At 36.7% G+C, this 24367-nt stretch overlaps 1 protein-coding gene across 6 annotated transcripts in view; it reads right to left on the bottom strand.

The window, feature by feature from the left end:
- Positions 1 to 24367, bottom strand: part of SMYD3 (SET and MYND domain containing 3) — a 377644-nt gene that overhangs the window by 60677 nt on the left and 292600 nt on the right. For all 6 annotated transcript variants that reach the window (XR_013949131.1, XM_080586731.1, XM_080586735.1 and 3 more), the window contains exons 6-8: positions 23675 to 23742; positions 21342 to 21444; positions 13313 to 13423 (exon numbers count right to left, since the gene is read on the bottom strand). Coding sequence is in view for 5 of the 6 variants with exons in the window: in XM_080586731.1 (XP_080442857.1) it covers positions 13313 to 13423; positions 21342 to 21444; positions 23675 to 23742 (282 nt within the window). In the remaining variant the exon portion in view is untranslated. The remainder of the gene's footprint in view (positions 1 to 13312; positions 13424 to 21341; positions 21445 to 23674; positions 23743 to 24367) is intronic.

Raw genomic sequence — 24367 nt, 5'->3', positions numbered from 1 at the left:
ATTTAATGTGTAAGTGTGGCATCAGAACAACCTTTAGAGTGTATATGTAAAAATTCCTGTAATAAGAAAAGACACCAAAAAAACTAAAAGCTTTACATTAGTCTTGAATATCAGTCTCTTTTTTTTTTTTCCAAGACCAACGACGCTCACAGGTCAAGAGTTATTATTAAAGCTTTTCTGTTTTGCATGTACTCTATGTGACAAAAATCTAAGTGAAAAACACTACAGACAGTATTTCTTCTCTCAAAAAGCACCATACAAGGATATTGGGTTACTTAGCAAGAAAGCAAGATATCTAAAGAGAATATAAACGATACATAGGGCTAATGCACTAAACTTCACAATAGCTCCTAGCCCAGACTTGGAGACTCTTTACATGAAAAGCACATATATTTAACACATTCTGTAGTCATTTCAGTTAAGTTTTAATTATTCTGCTGTCCGACCAAAATATTTCCTATATTTATTTTTCAGCTGTGACCCCTATATACTTCTTCTTTTGCTGAAAAAGGACTCATGATCACACAAGGGCTACCCCAGTTCTTTTCATAGTCCTTTCTCAGTACTGTTTCACAAAACCCCTGTGGGACACACAGTTTAGCTTTGAGAGGTCCCCACCACTGAGGCCCCTGCAGGATGTTTGGCACTTTGCAGGTCCAAGACCCCTATGTCTACAATGGAAATCGTAGTTCATTCCATAAGCAACAGGACCAAATTTTATGTTTGTGAGAACACTGCCATTAAACCTCCTGATTTCAGGAGCTTAGAGCTGACTAAAAAATCCCCATCCGAGCTGCATAAGTTACAAGCTGAAATAAAAATAGATTGGACCATGGGAAGAGCAATAAATGGAAGTTCACTACTTATCAACTCATAAAGGCCAGAGGATGGGAGGAAGGGAGGAAAAGGAAAGGAAAGTATTTACAGTTTACCATCAGAGAAATAGGGCCCTATGCCAGACCACCCAAAAATTCTTGGCACGTTTGCAATTCCATTGTAATTTCCAGCTTTAGTCCAAAAAAACCCTCTGGGTAATTTGGTTACCTGAGGAAGGATACTGTTCAGCCTAATCCCTAGTAACCGTGTACTTGGTATTTCAGACTGTCTAAGACATCACACATTTGTTAAGGCAATTCCTAGCTCTATTAACAATTGAACTGACAACTATAAGGCAAATCTGCTTTGTTTCTTAAGACCGCACTTTGTGGACATGCAGGGTGCCACTGAGAACGTTTAGTGGCTCAAAAGAGACATGTAGGTCCGAAATTCTCAGAATATTTAGGTATTCACACACATAATCTGATCCACAATCATGAGTGCACTTAAGTTTCAATGCACGCATAAACCCCATTGAAGTTAGTATTTTTGCAGATGACTTTACTAAGTAGAGGTGCTGTTACTCCTGTGTCAAAGTTCTGCTTATGCTTCAGTGACTGAAGAATTTGTGCCCATTGAATTATTGATTCCATCTGAAGATATATATACTGACACAAAGTTAGATATTTATTTTGAACACTCATTTGAAAACAATTTAAAATTTTAATGCATGATATATCACTCGATAAAATGGTAGTTTTAGTAATTAGTTTTTTTTTAATGTAAACTGCAATGTAAAATGACAATATTTATTGGAGCATACTGTTTTTGGAATGAATGGATATGAAACACAGGGAGTTTAGGATTTAGAAAAAACACATGCAAGATGATTAAGATAATACACAGTTGTTAATCTACTCTATACCTTAAAATATTTGACAAATCTCGAAAGTAAAAGTAGGAGTTCCTGGAGGGCTGATAAAAATTGACTGCCTATCTCACTAGCTTGTTGCTTCAATGTTCAATGTCACTGCACAAATCCACACTGACCACTCAATTATTATTATTATTAGAATTATTATTATTAGAATTATTATTGACTATCCAATTTAAGGCAGAAGTTCTTCCAGTCTTTAAAGGAAGCAGTTAGAACTGCTCTGTAAAGAAAATGGGTGCTTGACACAAGCTGCTGCCAGTACCTTTCTACTTGTCTATTATCCTGATTCAATAAGGCTGATATTTTAGTCATTGTCATGAAAAATAGGAAAACGGCCATATCCCAGAGTGTGAAGAGTACGTTCTATAAAATGACATAGTCCCATGGAAACTACTATAATGCCTATGAATTATTCTCAGAGACTTTATCTACTCTTTGAATAGCTATTGTAATAATGGCAGTCAACAGGAGCCAGCAGCACAAGTTTTTACGTGTCTCAGCAATCAGTGGTGATTAGCCACAGTAATTCAAAGCAAAGAGACGTAGCCTAGTTTACAAACCTGTACAGAGAGTTACACATCTTGACTTACATGTAAGCAACTGTTTATGGGACCTGCCAGAACAATATTATTTGGTGATTCATCATCTATATTGGACTTCCAATTTTCCAAAACAGTTCACAGTACTAGCAATTTCTTTATTTTTCTGTCTCCTGGTAAATACAGTCCACTAAGGACTTTACTCAGTGCTTAGAAAACAGGGATACTGTTCTCCTAAAATATTTTTCTCAGTCACATGGATGTTTCACCCCTCTGAAAAGCATGGTATCTCAACCCCTCTTTTTTAAAAACTTCTTTTTCACTTGAGGGTTTGGGAGAAGAAGCTCACTTCATATTCTAAACATGCAACCCAACCTTCATTAATGAAATGAAACGTACTAAGTAATCCAACTTCACAGTATCTTTATTCCCTATAACAAATGCCTATAGATTCAAACTACTGTGTTACTAGGCAGTAGCTGGAATCACATCAAAATCTCTCTAAGCTCTGAATGGCTCTTTTTGTGCTTGGGAATATTGCAACTTTAACATACAGACATATTTTGAAAGTAAAATTTAGTTGTCTAGATATTGCCAAAGAAAGAGTAGAAACTTTAGTTTATGACCAACACTTGTCAGCACTAAGACAGTCGCCTATCTTTTCTAAAGCAATATGATGCAGCAGCATTTTTTTTTTCTTAAAGATTGTGGTCAGGTAAATCTTGTGCAAAGCTGTGATTCACTGTTCTACCACACTCTCCAGTTCAAGTCACTGCTGTGTAATCAACAGCCTGAGTAATACAATTTACTGAGCAATCTTGTGGAAAATAATAGGAGATCCTGCAATAGGTCAACAATTCACGCATTCCTCTGTTGTAATTCACATGGCTAGAGTAAATTCAGCCTTTTCAAGCTTGCTGCCTTTTACACAATGAGAAGTTCCTATTCATGTCTAAAAATGAAGTTCACAAATGCAAAATTTATAGCTACAGTTTTAGTTACTGCATTGTTATGATATTAATTAAATTACTGGCAAGAAATTCATATGGCACGCTGCTTACGATAGCAATTTTTCACTCCAAAGCAGGCAGTCTGTGGCTTTACAATCTCAAAAGTTACAGACTTCCTTGCTATTCACATGAGCTCATTCTTTCTTTAATAGACCTTGGAGGATATTAGTTAATGACTGGAATTGATTTAGGCACTGAAGGGCCTGATTTTGCCTTTGTCTGTCTATAGTGCTTTCTACGAACTCAGCCAAAGCCCCAAAACTTGAAAAACTGCACTGTCAAAAAGAAATTAGAACGAAGTCATGATACCTGATGACTTTGCCACAGGGGCCTAAATCAATAGATCAATTGATCAACCATTGAAAAATAACATTTAGCTTGCAAAGAGTTTCTAAAAGTTTAGAGGCAGCTAACAGGAAAGCCATCTTTATTTAAATAAGACAACTTGAGGGAAAGATACAATTCATAGAATCATAGAATGGCTTGGGGTGGAAGGGACCTTAAAGATCATTTAACTCCAACCCCTTGCCATAGGCAGGGATGCCACCCACTAGATCAGGTTGGCCAAGGCCCCACCCAGCCTGGCCTTGAACACCTCCAGGGATGGGGCACACTTCAACAACGTGACATAGGAAATAAGAGCTATATGAATCATTGTAGTATGTTTCATAGCAAGACGTTCTAAAGAAGAGTTCATCTTTTTCATCTTACTTGTATAATGGGTATTTCTTGAAGCTGACCCTACAAAGAGGTTTTGATAATGCCCAGAACATCGTTGAAGACTCTTGAGAGTTAGATTAAGGACTTTTAGCTCAGTTGTTGTTGTTATATTTGAGAGAATGTTGCATTCATGGCTCTTTGGTTGGCTTGGCCCTTCCAGAATCACTGAAATGTTTTTACTGTAATTCCAACAGTCCTCTCCCCTGACAGGAACTGCATTTGTATAGTCTCCACTCAGAGACATCTGGAAATACTGAGCTCTCATTTACAGTATATATTGTGGACTTCTGACTAGTGTGACTAATTAATATATTGATTATATTTTAATATAAATAATTCCATATTTTTACATACCTCTTCTAAAAAAAATTCAGTCAAAACAACTGCACTGCTCTGTTGTCATATAAATACCTTTTGCAAGGTTTACAAATCTATGTTCTCCTTAAATGGAACTATATATGTTATTATTGATTTCAAGCTGCAGATATATGTTACAACCTTTCACCACGCATTTTCTTTGACTGATAGGTGTCAGAGGACTTCATGATAAAAAAATAAAATTATTTTTTTTTCCTTAGTGTTTAGTCTTTGAAGAAATTAAATAATCCAAAAAGATAGGACAGTATTCACTTAAATACATACAAATTATTCTGAGTTATATAATAATCTAGTACTTTCTATATTCATAAGTTGATTTATATGCCAACCTTTAATATTCTGGGTTATTAGAATAAATATCAACTTCATTCAGATATTAACTAAAATGGATATTTGGGCTCAACATGTTCTCCTTTCCCTAAATTTAATCGGTTAGTGGCTTCCTGCTTACTTACTGTTTGTTGGACACATTGTGATGATAGTCTTTTAAATTAGGTTCTCACTTGCTCTACTCTATTCCTAATACCACCCTCATTGTGGTACTTCCACCTATATCTAGTGCATATTCCAAATAAAGAATGCCCCCCTTTAGCTGGAAGATGACACACACCTCAAGCAATCCCAGCCTCTTCTAACCCAACAATATATTTGCAAATCAGTGTTTGCAGCTGGATGTCACAAGGTATTATACACAACTTATTATAGTAACCTCACTGAAAGAGAATTCAAGGTTTGTCTTACAATGAATCAAATCATAATTCTTTGTGGAAATACCTTTTTAGGAATCCCAAACAGGTAACAAAGCCCTCAGGCTGCTTCCTTTAGGGCACAGTGACAATTTTTCGTAACATTTCTGGGCTGTAATGCACTGTCCTCTGACAGTGTATTAACAATGTGCTTAAATTCCTTAAACAAAATTAATTTCTCCTGTCAACTATCAAATGCAGAAACTTTAGATGGAGTAATTAGGTGCTTTAAAAGGAGTATAAAGCAACCACCACATTCAGTATCTGTTTAGAAAAAAACAAGTGCGAAACAGTCTTCCAGAATCACTCTGGGAAAAAGGGTTCGGAATTTGTCTGACCTAATCTTATTTTTTAAAAAAAGCTGCTATTTCTCTCAGCATATTCTATCTTCTTTATGATTATTTTGGAGTGCAAATAAAGAGAAAGACTTTTCTTATTTCTGTTCATCATTCAGCAGAGATGGAAGAGTGAATGGTATATGAATGACACCATCTGAAAAGAAAAATCCTAACACTAGTAATTAGTTCTAACGACAGTTCCAAGGAAGATGGACATCTGGAAAGGGGAACATTAGTAGCTGGGCACCTAAATGTAGCCACAACAGCCTGAAACAGCAGTGGGAGCAGACTCTCTTCCCTTGGCAAAAAGAATATTTCTGCTTAAAACATCTGCCAAAGGATTTATATTTCCTCTCAGATGGCTGGGTCTAAAAGGAGCGAGGTTCGTCTCCCCTCAGATGAGCAGAAAGCTGGACTCCTTGGAGAGCACCACACTCCAACTCTTATGTTGGCTCCAAAACGACATTTTTGGACCAGATTGATACTGGTTTCCCTACCGAGTATCCCCTGAACAAGAAAGGAGTCTGCATACAGCTCTGAACTCCAGTCTACTTATGTGAACAGCGGTATCTTTTCCATGACCTTTGACAACCCAAGTGAGCTCTGGCTGACTTCTGCCAAGTCATGACCAAAGCACATTGAGGCAGTCCTGAAGTAACTGGGAGAGGTAAGTTGTCATCGAAGAATGATCACAGCCCATTTGTCACTGTCTAGCATTGTTTGGGGGGACTGCCCTTTGATGGCAAAAAAATGCTGAAAGATGGAAGAAGCCTCAGAAGTAGTGTAAGAAATGCTAAGGGTCTGAAGAGATGATGACTTTGTTAATGAACAAAAGAGCTCAGAAATTAGAAAAGGTTGCTTTGGTTTTTTTTTTTTTTGTGGCAATTTTGGCACTAGGAAAACAAACAAACAAAAATACCCTCTGTCCTTGGCTGTTTGGAAATACATCCCAAGAGGGAAAGATTCCTGAAAGGAAACAGAAGACTGTTGGACTGATTGTGGGATTTCAGGAACTGATCCAGGGTTTAAGTCACTATCAAAAGTCTTGCCAAAAGGAAGGAACGGTTCATCAGCCAACCACCTATGGAAAAAATTTACACTGTATCCCAATGAGCAGCTAATTAGTGCCACTGGCTTTTGAAGGCACTGGTGATACTAATGTTGGGCCAAAAGGGTGGGTGGGTGAAATATGGCTGTGCTGTGACTTGACTTTCATTTGTAGTTTGCTTCAAAGGTTGTTCTAGGAGTAAACTAGTAAAAAGATGAGGAAAGAACACAGTATTTATAAAATAAGTTATCACAAACTCTTACCGTTTGATAGTAGGTCTATTAAACCAGCTTTTTGTTGGAACGAAGTCCTGATTTTTTTTTAAAATGTACCTTTAAATAGAAAATACCTTAGAATCATCCTCAGAGATACAGATGCTCCTACTTCACTCTGCTTTGATCAAGGGTTTTTATGTTCAGCTATCTGTATGAACAGACTTGTTTTTGACAATCTTGCTTACTCCTTCGTTCCTAGCCTTCATCTTTTGAATCAATTTGGAGATCTCATCTTTCATTATAGCTGGAAAAGTGGGAACGTAAATACCCGAAAGTAAATATTGTGGAAGCTGGGACACAAACTTCTAGAACTTGGCAATTCAGCCAATTAAAAAGGCACCTCTTAACAGATTACTTTATATTTCCTGTGTCCTAAATATACATTCCCTGAGGGAGGGGGTGTATTTCTGTACTAATAATAGTACAGTAATCTCATGTGAAGCCTTTACATGCTAATTCACAACAGTCAATAATAGTATTTTTCATGTAACTATGCCCCTGTGATTTAAGCACATGTTCTTCAATGTGATTGAAGACAAAAAACAAAGATAAAAGGTGAAAATGTGTAAATCCTATCCTTGGCCACATTGACATTTCTCTCAGAAACCTCAGTGAGACAAACCAACCAAAGACGTATGCTCAAAAAACAAATTTGATCAAGTGAGTTAAACAAGCATTTGCATTTAATGACAATCCTAAACTACAGTTGCATTATTTCTTCAGACAACAACAAAAAAAGTAAAAACATTTAGTAGCTTTAGGAGACTGTTTACTGGTTTTGTTAAAAAAAAAAAAAAGAGCTGGTGAGTGCATGGAAGTGCAAAAGCTAAAGAACCATAGGTGACATTTTCATGTAGATGGCTTGGCTGCTATTCAGGTGACCTAATTTTGAGAGCCCTTGAGTTGGAAACTGGACTTGTGATGTTCTCTAAAAAACTCAGGATGCAATATGAGCGAGTACTAAGCAAAGCAATAAACTGATTAACGGAATAAAGTACTTACTGGTATTATGTTATTATTAGCTTTGGCAACTATCAAATACTGGACAAATATAAAAATGATTCAAAACCCATTGCTTTTGACCTTGTAATAAATAAAAGCTTTCCAAAAACCAAGCTAGACTAAAATATTAAATCCTGGCTCCAAAGAAGAAAGACAACTCATAGCAAAGCACAAATCTCCCTCAAATCCTTGGCTGTAAATGTAGAATATGAACAATACTCTGGCTCGTGATTGTGGAAAAAAATTTTCTCCTTTTAAAATGTTTGTCATCGGTGTAATCCCATCTTTAATTATAATGAAAGTAAGGGGCTTTTATGTGCTGGGACGGTAATTCACTGCCAAGAGTTCAGCTTTTAGGAAGGAACGCATTTCCGAATTATGGTGTAGATTGATCTGTAAATGTCTGGAGCAAATAATAATAATTTATAAAGCTGTCAGAGATACAATGAACTGAAGACATTACAGTAGCAAAAACCTGAACTACTGACAGTCAGCAAACATTCTTAAAAAGAGGTCTTTTTTCCCCTCTTTTAGCTACTGAATTGTTTCTTATCAATCAATTAAAAATGTTGGTTAGATTTGCAGTTAATACCATTTAATTGGGCAGAACGAGCTGCCAAAAGGATCGTCCTAATCTTACCTTAACCTGTTTACACTGGTGTGTTAGCACATGCTTCTCTTCTCCTGTTAAATCAGCACACAGGCTGTTGAACCAGTTGCCGAAAGAGACCGGCCAGCATTATGGTATTACCTCCTAGAGTTGAAAAGCAGCTGACATTGGAGCCCAATCATTTGAGATACAAAGCTAGAGCTAGCTGCCACTATTTGCCTATTTTCTCACCCTTGATGACAGCTAGATGCCTAGATTTGTCCATGGCTGTGCTGGCAGTGGGACAAGCACATAGAAAAAAACTAATGCAAGCAGAGATTCATCATGAAGTCCTCTCAACAGCAAAGAGGAACATTAGCTCACACAATAGTTAACGGCAGGGCACCTGCGCAGCCAAGGACCTCTCCACTTGTTCTAGCGCTATGTCTGCTCACCCTGAGGGTGTCAGCATGCATCAGCTGCAGCTGAACGGGATCACTGTGGATGGGGTGGTGCATAAGTATACCTGAAGAGTGCGAACTTTGACATATAATAGACTCAGATCTAGACACTTGTGCAAGTGAACTGTAATTTGGCAGCAATTAGAGAAGATTGCTCTGGTTAGAAGCTGCCACATCTAACCATAAAGACAAAGTAACTGTGAATGTGAAAGTCACTGGTGGTGTCAGAGTGAATTTTGCTGTTTTATACAGCTATGGCACAAAATATTACATGTATTTATACTACATGTAAATGACCAATGAAAAAAATTTCTCCACAGACATGCTGCACCTTAAATCATAGCTCATCAAAAACCTGGAAAAAAAAAAAGTCCTGGCAGAATCACATAACCTAGAATGGCAAAAGAGCACTTTGACACTACTCTTGTTTGTATATAGTGCTTAGTGATATGGTTTAATGGTGGACTTGGCAGTGCTAGGTTAAAAGTTGGATCAGATGATCTTAGAGGCCTTTTCCAACCTAAATGATTCTATACACAGTTAAACTGCATGACTGTAGTACTATGTAACCACTATCCTACTTTAATCAATTTTAGCACAAATAACAGTGAAGAAATGGTAAAACTGGCTGTAAGATAAATATGTCCACAGCAGCAATCAGACACAAATGCTCAAAGTGATCCGTGTGAACAGATTTTGCCCACAATGTGGGTGGTAGGGTGCTGAAACCTATGTAGGTGCAACTACACCCTGTGCTATCTGTGTCAGCTAGCATAGGTAGACAATCGTGCAATTCTTGATTTTGTGTTTATACATACTTTATGGAGCAACATAATTTATCTCACCTAACTTCATCTGTCTAAAGTGTGGGTATTTGTTTGAAGGTTTTCCTTTAGCCTTCTGTATCCAATCTAGTTCTCACAGATGTCTACTGCAAGAGTGTATGAATGAGCTGCCCGTCTCTTTGAATATGGAGGCAGGCTAAAAACTGGCTTAGATTAGACCTCTAAATGAAATGGGAGAAACTAATAGCATTCTGTAGGCTAAACCTGTTATTTGTTCACATAGCTCTCTCTGAGGTTAAATACGACTTTTTTTTTTTTATAGTGCTAATATAACCATATGAGAATGAGAACTGCACAAAACACACAAACCTCAAATCATTCCACTTCAAGGAATTATTAAAGCAAATCCAGCACTCAAAGCTAAAGGATCTTGGAAAATGCAGCATCTTTCTCTATCATTATTTGTACATCAGAATACTCCGCAGAATTAAGAATTCCAGTCCTCGTGTGGCATATGGGGAAACTGAGCAAAACAGAGCATCACAGAATATTCATTAAAAAAATGATCCCCAATTTAGACAGATGGGTCTGGTTTTTAGTCAAAAATATGGCCAGCTCCAATTAAAATGGTAGCTTCTCACTAATTATGAAAAATAAGGGCAAGGTCTCAGAAAACAGTAAGGTTGCTTTTGAATGAAAGGGATTACCCAAGGTCACTTATGAAGTCAGTGACCGATCTGAGAACAGAAACCTGATACCATCATCTTCCTTCTTCAGCTGAGCACAGAAGATGACTAAAAGAACAAGTTTTAAGAAAATATAACAGAAGAGACATGAATTTCATTAATAAAAAACTTGCAGAGTACTTTTATAAATAAGCAAGAACAAATACATATAAGGTTTATATGCCCTTCATATAAACTTTAACGTATACTTCCCACAGACTTTTCAGGATCACTTTTAAATAACTGCAATAGATGTGGAATAAAAGGTACAATGGAAAGGATTTGATTTGTAGTTTTGCTTTAAATGGATGTGTGCATCTCAAGAGTGGTTTGTCTGCTTTCACTGGTCTCTAGTAGATGCTCAGCAGCTGGCAGGCGTACTCAGCGAGACTAGAACTTGGGAGCAGCAAAAAGCTACAATCTCTATATGTGTTAGAAAGGGAATTCTAGCATTTTTATGAGATAATTATAGCTGGAAAATAAATGGGGAAAAAATAAAGAAAAAAAAAAACACAGCACCCAATAACTTACTTGAAGGCATATAGCATTTCTTAGCTAAACTGGAACTTGCATTTTTACTTACAACAAAGATTTAGGAACTAGATTGCTGTTGACGAAGCCCATCATATTTACAAAGCAACATTGTAATACAGAAGATTACTATTAGCTATTATTACTTATTGACTCACAGTGTTGAATATTTCACTCTTGATGACCCAAAGCTGCACCCATTGCCTATTCTGTTGACAGACTTCACCTTTTAAAAAGTTCCAAAAATATCTTGCAAAGTTGTGTCAATATCAGTGGTATTTCAGAAATGATATTATTGAATAATGTTGCCAACTGATTACTTTAAGGCATTTAAATCCAGCCATTCTGTAATTTCAAAAAGAAAAAAAAAAACCACAACCAACCAAACAAACAAATAAAACTCTCTGCCATTGTAGCTTCTGTGTTAGATGTCTCCCATCTTACAGAGTCTGAGATCAATGGAACAAAAGTATCTGTTTCCAAGTCAGTCATGTAAACAGTTAAGCGATTAAATCTCTGCTGCAGAACAATGAAATGCAGTACTATGAGGATTACTGGAGATTATATCTAATCATCCTAAACTGAAATTAAGGATAAAAGGGGTCTTCTTCACAGACATCAACAATGTTGACATGAGATTCCTTGCCTTTCAAAGATGTGTTTACATGGTAACAATGAGAAAAATTTACAGAATTTCAGAATTTAATCAGAAGGAGCTTTCCAAACACTTTGCAGTATCATCCCCACAGGGAATTTTGCTAAATGATAAAAAAAATCTGTTGAATTCAAACCACAGTTAAAAATTTAAAAGAAAAAAAAAACTTAATTTAAATCTATTGATGAAACTATTACTATAAGTACAAATTAATTTCACTACAATTATAATTATAATTTCACTACAATATTTGTAGGTGCGGTACGCTGGTACACAGTGATGTATATGCCAACCTATGGATCTTGTTTCTTAAAACAACGTGCTGAATGGTCTTTCCACCACTTGCCTCCCCTTCCACAGACCGTTAAGCAATCCTTAAAGGCTCTTTAGCATGCTTAAGTTTCTTAATCATCACTGCATCTGTGTTGGGATGCCATTCCCCAAAACTAATCTGAGATTTCATGGCACTTGAGTGAGCATCTTTAAAGGAAAGACAAACAGAGGTCTTTGCTTTCCTTCACCGCCTCCAAACAGCAGTGCAGCAATCTTTACCAGGCACAAAATGCCAACAACTTTTGCACATGCACAGGAAGTCATTTGGTATTATGTCATAAGCCTGAAACTTTTCTGTTGTCTCTTTCTTGAACTGCTTACTGACGAATCAAAGGATACATTATGTATTTAATTGGTGTACCCTGGCTTGAACAAAATTATGCACTCACACAACTGTACTCCCTTTAAGTTTTTAAATGTTGGTGGTTAATTTTTTTTTTTTTAATCTTTTTGCTGTACAGCAGTTACTTTATGAATCACACTATGCTCCTTGGAATCACATTTTCACTAATGTCTTGCATATCATCTCTGATCTATTGAAAGCACATTTAGCTATGGCATATTGACTCATCCAAAATAGGCATTTCTGAAAATAGGAACAAGTGTACATATAACCAGAGAGACAAAGTAGATGAACTGCTGTGAAGCTGGCATCATTTAGCATATTCTGTTTGATCTCACCTCAGGCTTGGAGCCCAGAATTAGTCTGGCTGGGCTGTATAAATATGAAGCAACGAACCCAGAAAATAATTAATCCAGGCTAGGCTGAACTCTAATTAAAGGTCACGACAAACAAAATTTTACCTACTGCAGCTACTGACATGCTGCTCCAAGAACTTGCAAACAAGAGCACAAAAGCTACAAATAGTTGTCTAGGGAGATTCACTACCCTGAATGTAGCCTAGCTCTAACAACTCCTGAACACGTCTGGTAGTTCTTGAGAATTTATAGATGTAGGTGTTCGTCAAAATTAATTTAACATTATTAGGAGGATAAGCGCAGCCTTCCTCTAGCATCAGAGAAGTAGTTTCAGTTCCAATATTATTATTTTGAATAGTAAAAAAAACAAATATTTTCCTTTCATCTTAAAGTTATGATGACTCTCATTTTCTGAGGTCCTTGAATCCCAAAATAATCTGAACCACACTTTAGAACCGAAAGTGGTTCCTAGCTTTATGAAGAACGCATATTTTAGCAAAAACTTCTTCTTATCATGTGGTCAACATCTCCTGCTTTACTTTCCTTCATGGTTGTCTTTCATAGAAACATAAACAGGACTGAGGGCAGAGGTCATTTTTTTTTCTGTATTCTGGCCATTCAATTAGTACCAAAAGATAAGTATTACACAAAGGAAGGGAAGGCGCTGACAGACAAATTCTGGAAAATTCTGTTTCATTGACAAGGAATTTCTTTATCCAACCTACCTTTTCTTGATCCTGGCAGAGATGACAGTCACATTCAAAGCAATACTGGCGCATCAGTTGCTTTTGGCGTTCACTGGTGGGCATCAGTGATTCAATATAGCTGATGGTGAGCTGTGTGTAGCACATACAAAAGCAGAGTTGGTATGTTTTACAAAAATTCCATATTTGGTTAAAGTATAGCTAAGGTAATATTTTTGGATACAACATTCTTCCTGCAGAAAATGAAATTTTATCTTAACAGATTATTTCCTAGGGAAACAAACAAACAAACAAACCAGACAACTTCTACAAAAGCAAAAAAGGCCAAATATAAATTCCATAGAGGAACACTTTTTCACTATTCCAGATTAATATAGTTTAAAATTTTTAATTCAGGAAAAAGAAAAAAAAAATCAACCAACAACTCTTGCAGCTTTTTATCTAAACTTGGAGGAAGAAATACATAATAGAGGAAAAAAAGAAAGGAAGTTCAGCATCTGAATTCCCTGTGCATGGAACCTCATTTTCTGTCTAGCTCTAAAGATAATGTGTGTATTTAACATTGGTGAAATACAACATCCAACTATCTCCATAAATTTTGTCTCAGGGAAACCCGTACTTTCTTGCAAATGTTTTTTGCTCTATTTGAGCCTGAAGAAAGCTTCTTTTATGTCATTCCCACCTTTAGTTTGTCTGTGATGTTTTCTTCATGACCAAAGTAGCACAAAAGTATTGCAGTCATAGTTGTTGAAACTATTGACAAGAAAATTTATTAAAATGATCAATAAAATAAAATGCTTACATTTGTGCCATTTTAAAATGTATAGTGAATTACAGAGAACTCTTTAGTTTGTTCATTTTGACGCCTGCCAGAAGGAATTTTACAATGCTAACCATTTGCAGGGTTCTTCAAATGTTTAAAGTGCTGTTAAGGCACAAACTAATGATAAGGGAAAGAATATAACAAAATAACAGCCCGGCTCAGACCAGCATTCAGATATACACACTACAGAGTGATTACACTATACACCCAACACACTTTGAAACACTCCATAGAGGTCAGAGCTAAAAAATCAGGTCACATTATTTCATTCTGAGCCTAGACACTTAAACTAATTGGGAGAATTTTCACATGGTTCTCACTTAAATCATGAGAGTCCACTCAAAAAAAATCACAGGAAAACCTGACCAATTTGTACTAATGACTATGAAATCCACTGTCAGAGTCTGCATTTTGAAAACTAATGAGTATTCTAATTAAACGAGCAATTAACTAGCAACTAAAATAATGCTTGCATTTTTTTTCCCCATTTATTATTACAGTTTACTTTGATTACTTATTGAGGGAGAGCTGTATTAAAGGATTACTGAGATAGCAAAGTCAAACACTTTTTCCAAAGATGGTAAAGTCAATAAGCAGAAAGCCTGTGGAAAAAAAAGAAAATATGGCCTCATAATTGAAGAATAATAGTATAATTCATTAAAGAGAAATTCAAGTTCCACAGATAATCAAAAGTCAGAAAGTGTGAGAACTTTGTTCGGCTTTGCTTTCTAAATAATGTTCTGTCACAGCTTGTTTGTGCTCTAGTTGAGAGGGAAGTTGTTTCACTGCTGTTGGCTGACAGCAGAATGGGCCTGTACTAATCCTTTACACGGGAACAGTAGGCTTCCCTCTGAGCTTTCTGTGGGGAATGGATGGAAATTATTTTGCCTATTTCTTTTCCATTCTTTTCTGCCAAACTCTCCTACCCCGTTCTCTCCAATCTGTCCCTCTTTTTGTTCTCTCTTCTTTGCCACTGTATAATTTTCTAGTCTTATTCTCCACACCTGGTTATCTAATCCTGCTTTCCAGCCCTCACTTCTAGCTCCTTACATAGCCATTCTTAGACAATGGACTGATTTTAGTCATTGTGTTAGTCCCAGATATGCCCTTCTTCCTCCCTTGTATGCCCCATTTTACATCTTTTCCCCATATTTGATCACTAACACTACCACAGTCCTTGTTTTCCTACTCTGGTTTCTCAATCATCATCAGTGATCCCCACCAAGTATTTGTCCTCATTTCTTCCCCTAGCAGGTCCTACTCTGCATCCTCTCTGATATGGTAAAAAAGATCTGTCTCTCTTCCTTCTCACAAAGCAGTTTCCTGTCAAGCTGCAGCCCTAATCTCATCCTTCAGCCATTCCAAGCCCAACTGTCCTCTCCTCTCTTCTGATCTTCACGCCTTCTTGCAATTCACAAGTGTTTTCTGTCCAAGTTGTTCCCCACGCTGGCCCATTCCCTGTCTCTTACCCTCTTTGAAAAAAAAAAGATCATTGGTTTGACCAATGTCCTATTGGGATTTAGGTTCAGGCGGCATCCAGCAATAAGAGGCATGCAATCAAGTTTAGGAACCATGTAAGACATCTTGAATATTCTGGAAAAAAGTCTTGTGTTTGAGATTAGGTTTTTTTTTTTATTATTTTTTTTCCAAAACACATGAGAGAATGGTTTAAACCTTTTCATTACTGTCAAAGCCATCATAAGGCAGGGTTCAGTTCTAATATTGCATAAAAAAAAAAAAAACAAAACACAGCCATGCTGTATCTTCAGCTTCATTCTTTTTTTTTCTGCACATGTGCATGGAGTAAGTTTGAAATCAGTAATTTCTTTTCTCAAAGGCTACTGAACGGCAGTGGATGTGAACGTCACTTAACTACCTGCTCTGAACATATGACTAGGCAGAAGGAGGAAGACAAGAAGCTTCATCACATTGACATCTCCTTTTAACATTTGAATGATTTAGGGTCACTCTTGCCATTAGAGGCCCAAGTCCAAATTCCCATTCCTGCCAGGAGAAATCCATAAGTGAAAAGGATGTTTGTAGCTGGCAGACTGAGTGGGAAAATGCAGTTAGGATATTTAGATATATGACCAACCTAATGGTGACTCAGTCTACACTAACCATTTAATGGTTTAAACATAAAAATTCTGTTCAAGTCTCTTTCCTACACTTGTTTTAATTTTTGGATCCCTTCATTAGATGCAAGGCTCATTTAACTTATCCATATTTATGAAATATACCTATTTATCAAAGGTTGTCTTAATGGTATTTGCATGTGGGTTGTATGATATTAATTAAAACATTATTTCAGCTGACCAAAGCTTGCCTCCTCATTGCAATGCTTATAAAGAATGCAGTAAATATTCTTCCTCAAACTGAAGAATATATATTAAATAGTTCTCAGCCTTCATAAATGTTATTTAACAGCCATGAGACTTACTGACTCAAGACTTTCTCCTTGGAAATGCATCACTGTCTAAACCCTACTTCTTTCTTCGACGCAGAAATTCTTTAATGATGGGTATGGTGGTTCCTCATCTGCCAAATGACATGGACAAATTTTTCCAGTGCTGCCATGCTGCAGAGGACTTAATTTATGATTTTTTACTTTTATTTTTTTGTTATAAGCTATAACCTACAAAATTTCTAGATGGAGGATTCTGTAGGAATTTCAAGTCAATTATTTTAATGCAAATGGCAGGAGAAAAAAAGTGAGTCATCTTGCTTTTGCAGTCATCGGTCTTGGGGTCTTAGGGAGGGTTGTGTACAAACATCTGTTCCTGAGACAGAGTTATGTAAGTGGTGAACAGGCTGTGGTTTTTCTATTTTGGCATATGAGATCAACATGCCTTTTAACTCAAGGAAAAAATTATTTAAAAGAAATGTAATGTGACAAATATAAAGATATAAAACTTTACCTCACAGAATTATAAAAACAGAAATATTATACATCTTGGTTGAAAACCTATTAAGAAGATATTTATTGCTAGTCATAGGAAATTATGAATTTTATTTAGTATTCATTAAAAAGATTACTTGCACCGTAAGAGGACCATCTGTTATGCGTCTTTCTGCGGAAAGATACAAATCTGCTCTAACTGAATTCTGAAATTGATGTGAAACCATGCACCCATTTTGGCGCAGAACTGAACCTTAGCTAATACATCCTGTTTCTTAAGCAGGACTAATTGATTTGAGCTATGCACTAAACTAACCATAGCTATGCAACTTATGACTGGAGAACAGGCAAAATGAACTTATGTTGATCTGCAAAACACTAGGTAGACACAGTAATGAAGAAAAAAATCAATTGAAATTATAGCCCAAATCTTGATGCTATTTAAAACTGTTACTTCAGGCAGTGAAATGATAAAGACCTCTACAGAGCAGGCTGCTTGTCTTTTTGAGGAAGTAAAACAGCTGACAGGCTGCCTTATTACTGAAGGAGCCCTGGTGATCTTAAGGTGAACAGTTTTTGCTGCCTTATAATTTCTCCCCATATCCTTTCTCTGCAATCTGTAAATTTCATTTTTGCCAAGTGTAAGAAAGGGATAACTTTATATACTGTTGAAGCAATATTACGTAAAGAAACAAAAGCTCTGATAGCATCACAACTATTGTTATCCTGAGGAGGAAAAAGGTGTTATAATTAGTTTTGAGTTGCTGGAAGCAAGTTTCAGAAAGTCCTGTAGCTTTTTAAGTAGGGACATGAGAATAAAAACTCTACAAAAATCCTTATTTCTTTCTTCCTGCTATTATATACAATTATGCTCAGAAACTTGGTACAGGGTAGAGTCTATATAGCGTTAGGAGACTCTAGGCCAACCTCCCCCATCCACGCATGGGAGATAAATCATTGCACTGAAGCCTTGTCTTCCTTTCACTTCTTTTGTTCCTAACCTGCTTTATTCCACTCATGCCAGATGCAGAACAGAAAATACTTAAATTTAGTAGTGATCATTGCGAGCTGGTCAAGCACTAGAATTTGGGGGTATTAATATAGATCCATACAGCCTTATGTGACTTATAAGAGAACGAAAGTCAGGACAGGAAGAAAAAACAAACGGCTACCAAGGTTAAAGGAAGCTTCCTACCAGAGCCAAATTTTCACTTTAAAAATTCTACATTTATTGAGGATTATAAATGCCATTTTAACAGATGAATGAGTTACATAATGATAGAAATGAAAGCTGTTATTTTGAACACTGAATAAAGCATTCACAGTCAAAAGCCAAGGGGAAAACTGTGTTTTTGTTTAAAATGGTAACTTTCTGCCCTCAAAAAGCATGCAATTCCACAGAACCACATTAATATAAAATCCAAACAATTTACCTGAAGATAAATCTGAACTTTTGGTTTACAAAACAAAATGTATGGAACAGACAATTCTTTTCCTTGCCAACTTTCAGTATTTTGATTCCTGCAATACATTTTGTTTTCCTAAAGGTTCAGCTCTGGAAACCAAGTGATTACACATGAATCACTTCTTTCAGATCCTATGAAAAAGTAACATTCATGACTCACAGTTTCTTAGCGCTTCAGGACTGCAACACTGTCTTTACCACAAAAAAGGACTAAATGGGTAGAATTTTTGCATGTGATTTTAGGAGTGATTAGTTTTCCAAATATACAACACCATGAAATTTAGCACTTTCACTCTATAAGGATTCAGGCAAACATTTTCTTCTGCCTGAGAAGTCCTAATTTCCTATTGCCTGACATACATTTTGGCCTTGAACAAATTTCAAAGCCCAAACCAAAATTTAATTAAAAACCACTAAATGCCACATGGCTTCCTGTGAAAAACATGCAAATCAACAATGTCTACCTAGACACAAAACCAAAATGGAACTGGAACAACTTCCATCATGAAATACAAAAATTTTGAGCTTTTCATAGTCTTGCATACGTTTTTTTCAGTAATGATCAATATAATTACTGTTCATAGCACAAACACTCTAAAGTACGATTGAGGCATAAGTGTGATTCCAGAATAAATCTGCTTTTCTACTGCTGATAATTATTTAAAATTCCTTGTTGCCTCGTGGCTTGACACAACTCCAATCATATCATCTGAGAACACTTGATTTATTCAGAAAACTCAATCAGATTCTTCCCTAACATGTATTTTCTCTCCTATTGGCTCAGATCATGACCTCAGTAATAAAAGGAAAATTCAGGCCAGAACAGGTAACATGGTTCCATCTGCACGGGTGTTTAAATTCAATACACAGCTAGTAAGAAAAGTGAGCCCCACCCTGCCACAGGCAAGCAGTAAGGCAGTGTAAAAAGGAGTTTTCCACAGCTAGCATGCAGAGCACAGATAGAATGAAAAACAATAGCGGTTGCATATGAAGAAACTTAATTGGGTGTTGAAAATAATTTTAAACACCTAACTTGTATATATACCCTCATAATTTTCTTCCCCTAATAGATCTAAACTAATGCTTACTTTGCATCTTTCTCACTTATGCTCCTCTTTCTTCCTTAGACACATCCTTATTTAAAGAAACACAGATGCAACTTTTATTTCCAGCTAAATAGCACTCGTTTTAGTACAGGACATATATATCTTAGATGTTCTTTAAGGCAAGTTTTCCTTTAAGCACCAAAACTAGGAGCAATTATTGCAACAAGTAAACCAGAACCTGGGCTCTAAAGAAAATTCTGACTTTCTGAGGAAAAGTTTTTTAGAAAATATGTTCACATAAGGTGCAGTCATTTTAAAGCTCACATTCATGCAGCTGTCCAAGTCACTGTAAACTAAGTGGTTCTAGCTGCCCTGTTTTACCATTTATATTTATAGCCTTACAAATGACTTGTAACTTGCATGATATCTATTCCGCCACTGATTTTAACCTGAAGACTTCTGTGGGTCATAGACCCACACAGAAGTGTGAAATTTGGGTCACTGCTTCACAGCTGTAGCACTACTGAGTGACATTCATACATACAAGGAAATTCTACTTTGCTTCTCACTCCAGAACCACTCTGAGGCTACCTGAGTGCCTCTTCCACTATGCAAAAGCTGCTTGTTACAAAGAACTGATTTACAAAATTTATTTGGAAAAATATACACATGTACATAAAAATAAGATTTTAGAACTCTAGTAATTAACCTGAATACATCCTGGGAAAACATTACAATCCACTGTATATTTAGATAAATAACACATCTTGGTGAATTGGAAGGCAAAGATATATAGATAAAAAGCAAGAAAAGTACACATAATTTGGCTTGAATAAGAATGCCAGACAGAATAATGGCTACACTTACTAGGTCTACAAAATTGCATCCTAGAAGATTTCTCTTGGTAAAGTAAACAAGCAAAAGCATTTCTGTTGGTTCTCCACACTATTTTGCCTACAAGTATATTTTACCATTTACATATCTTAGAAAAAGGATGCATTAAAAAAAAAAGAAAACAACTTATAGGGAGAAAAGGAGGTACCGCTCCTAAATTAGAGTACATAAACCCTTGATCTTCCCAGAGATTGAAGCACAAACGTGAACTGCATTTACATAAGATCATGATTTTGAAATAACCAAGAGCTAGACCTGCATAGGTCGTTGGTGCATGTAAAGTTACGTATATACCTGTTTTTGCAGGCCATACTAAGCAAATTCTGCATTGCGTTGCTCTGAAAGACAGTTCCTTTGAAACGGTTACCTAGCCACAAATGATTGTTTTCAAAAGAAATACAAATGCTGTCTTAAAAACAAAGCTGACAATAACTTAGATCAAAATCAGAAATCTCTCGAGAGGGATATTTTGAAGTCTTTCCTAGTAAAATGAACAAGAAAACAAACCTCACATTGCTACTTTCACTGTCAATGAAAGGTTTACAACAATACCATGGTTACAGCCTGACAAATGCTTATTGTTGCCCTGACTTAGTGAACACTGCATTCCACCCAGAAATATTCTAAGTGTTTCCATCAGGGTAAAGACATCCAAATACAAACAAAATGAAGTGCCTAAAGGAGGAAAGGAGGAACAAGAATTTATCAAGACTGCTGGTGATTTATGAGTAGTAATGATTATGGGGCCCAGGCAGTGTGAAGAGATGATTCTATTTATCATTTTCTCCCTGATAGCTATGTGCTAGAAATTGGCATCAATATATCATCAAAATATTAAACTGGTGGCCCTGCAGTCTGGAATTTATTTAGGGAGATGTCATTGTTGCAGGTGTCTGTGATGGAAGGGAGGACAAGTTAATTACCTCTTCACCAATCTGGATCTCTCGGACAGAGCGAAGTAAAAGCTGGTATCCTTCAAAAACGATCACACAGTTTGGATCACAGCTGTGATTCAGTAAAGACATGCTGTAAAGGGTGGTAGAGTTGGAGAAAGAGAGAGAAATAACTTTAGTTCACTGCCATTAGAGTGGACATAATTTAAAAATAGCTATCAAATAAAATCCCTGGTAAATCAGCTGCTCTTGGTTAGGGAAGAAAAATTAATGTTTAGCAATGAATATAAATCTTCTAATAGGAACCACACTTGGACCTGTTTACATGTTCCTGCCCTCCTTGTACTCTGCAGGGGAGGAAGGAGATGGACTCCCAGTGACTCTCTTAGAGGCCTTTCTCAGGGAAGAGGACAAAGTAGGCAAGCTGACAACGAGGAAGCCTAGAACAATTCAGAATAAAAGATTTGTCCAGTAGAACTGTGTCTTATTTCTGCTGCTTCTGCTCAGTTTCAGGGCACTAATAACATACACTTTACCAGTTAACTTGGCCCTTAGTGGGACCTTCCCTCTTTTAAAAGGGCACATAAGAACATCCTCCTCCATGTACTTCTGATTTCCACATTTCACTAGCTGAGAAACAATTGACTCTGCCAGACCAAGAACAGTTTCATAGCTGACTCAGGTCTGATGTTTCTTCCCCTACGGGAATGACCCACTGAAAGACCATTTCTGGCATCATCAGGCTGGAAGCAAAATTTTTGGCTTATCCATCTTCTGACTGCCTTTATTTACTTTCCCCATCTGCCTGATTCAGCAACTCAGGATCCCCAATGCTGCTGGCAAAACGGAGGATGTTACCAAGGGTCACAGCCCTGCACCAAACCATATTTACTCAGTTCTTGACTCTTAAAGGGTTACAAAAAGGACCTTAACTCTTTTGATAGCCCTTCAAGCCTCATGAAATATCAGTTGTGAGTCTCCACACGAACTCAATAGCATACTCTGGGAGACAGTCTCCGTTTCACTTAAGTGAGATCACTGGGCCGATTCCTGCTGGAAGATGATGCAAAGAGGTACCACAGGATTTTATCTATTTTAAAATATATTGGGATGCTGAAGCTATCAAGCCATGCAACAACATACAACCTTTTAATGAGACTAAACGAAGCATTTGTAATCAAATTTCATCTTGTGGAAACTCTAATGTTTATAATGACAATTTCACCTGGAAGTGTAGACTGTCTCACCTTATTACATGCTGCAGCCCAGATGGAAGGACATTTGCCTAGAATTTGGGAACCAGCAGTTTAAGTTCACAATTTTCCCATCTCAGAATGTTTTGAAGCAGCAAAATTAAAGCTGCTGTGAACTGAACTGGGAAAGGGTCTCTTGTATCCCCTGACAGGGCATTATCACAGAACACAGATAGCCACTTTCTTCCTAGTCAGGGGCTTTTTTTCAACCAAAAGAAAACCTTCCACTAATAATAATTCTCTAAAATACTGTTCCTTTTTTTTTTTTTTTCAAAGTACGTGAAAAGATTTGTTTCCATTCCACTATGAAATCAGATGAACGTTCTGTATTTTTCATAACACTAATTCCCATATCCTCCTAGCAGCCTTTCCCTTATCTTTACCACAAAGCAGGCCTCGTTTGTCCTTAGTCAAATCTTGCACACAAGACATTAGTAGGAAAAGCAACAACAGTGACAGGCCCCTTTAGATACTGACAACATGGTTCAACCCTGTATTCACAAAAAAATAAATTGAAAATTATATTTTATCTGCTCAATTGTACGTGCTCCACATTAATAGTTGCAGGCATCTATGAAGGCAAAACCTTCCTGCATACATCCTTCTTAACTAATACAAATAAGAAATAATTCAAATACTAACATCCATCTCTCAAGGGGCTTATCTTTTCACTTTACTGGTTTCTTAGTTATGGTAATTTGCTAATATACACATTCGATCTTTTTCTTTTAATTGCCAATTCAGAAGACTCTTGGCTGCAGAATATCTGCCTTCCAAAGCAACACAGAACACACTTCCTTTTACTTGTTAGGAATGTTTAGTCACACGTTTTTAATATTAGCATTTTTTCTTACTTAGAAAGGACTACCACCTCAATAAAAATAAAATCTAAAGACATATCCTATTTAAACTGTTTTAAATCTGTAATTGGGACTATTAAGGATTTTTTCAACTTGATGATTTTTTTCATTCTCCTATAATTTATTCCCATTTCCCAGTTTCTTGTTTGGACATGTTACCTGCTACTTTGATGGCCCTTACAGCTACCTAGGAAAAAAGGAGAAAACCTAACATAGAATTTGCCTGTGAATGAAACAGTGTTCACAGTACCTGGGATACAGGCCAACACCAACATCCTGCATCTCTCCGTTACTGATGGTGAAACAGTTACAGGTCACCTGTGAAAACAAGGGAAAAAATCCAGGATTACCAGAGTAACTTGGAAACTCCATACTCAAGTGAAAAAAACTTTCAAAATAAAACGAAGGGGCAACTGGTAATTGGATGGGAAGCACTCAAGTCCAACACTGGCGCTCTTTCATTTTAGAGCAATCACATCTGGGACACACTCTCCTGTAAAACTGCAGTCAATTAAAAGCAGAAATATTAGTATCCTGCAAAAATGTGGGGTTAAACACATGCAGAGGCCCTACTTTCCTGTTCAGAGGGGAAAAAAAAAAAACCTATACAGTGGCTGAGAAGCTCAGCCTAGAAACAACACAGCAGATAACAGTAATGGCTGATGAAAAGCACGGCTGTTCCCATGCTGGTACTCCATTGATGCCAGGCTGTCACAGACCTTTTAAGGAGTACTACTAGAGCCCAAAGAACATATATAGCAGAGTTTTGAATTAAAGAGCAGCCTTGACTGTGGCAATGCGATATAGGCATAAATACATACAAAGTTTGTGCAATAGTCCATCTTTCACACTATGGATATGTTGGTTTGCATGTATAAGATCACATAAAAGTCATTTTCAAATTATCATTCAAGAGAAATATAATCTTTCACTTTGCCTCAAA

The sequence above is a fragment of the Anser brachyrhynchus genome (assembly GCF_964034855.1).
Source record: "Anser brachyrhynchus genome assembly, chromosome: 3".
Lineage (NCBI taxonomy): Eukaryota > Metazoa > Chordata > Aves > Anseriformes > Anatidae > Anser > Anser brachyrhynchus.
This window is presented reverse-complemented; position numbering and strand designations above follow the sequence as displayed.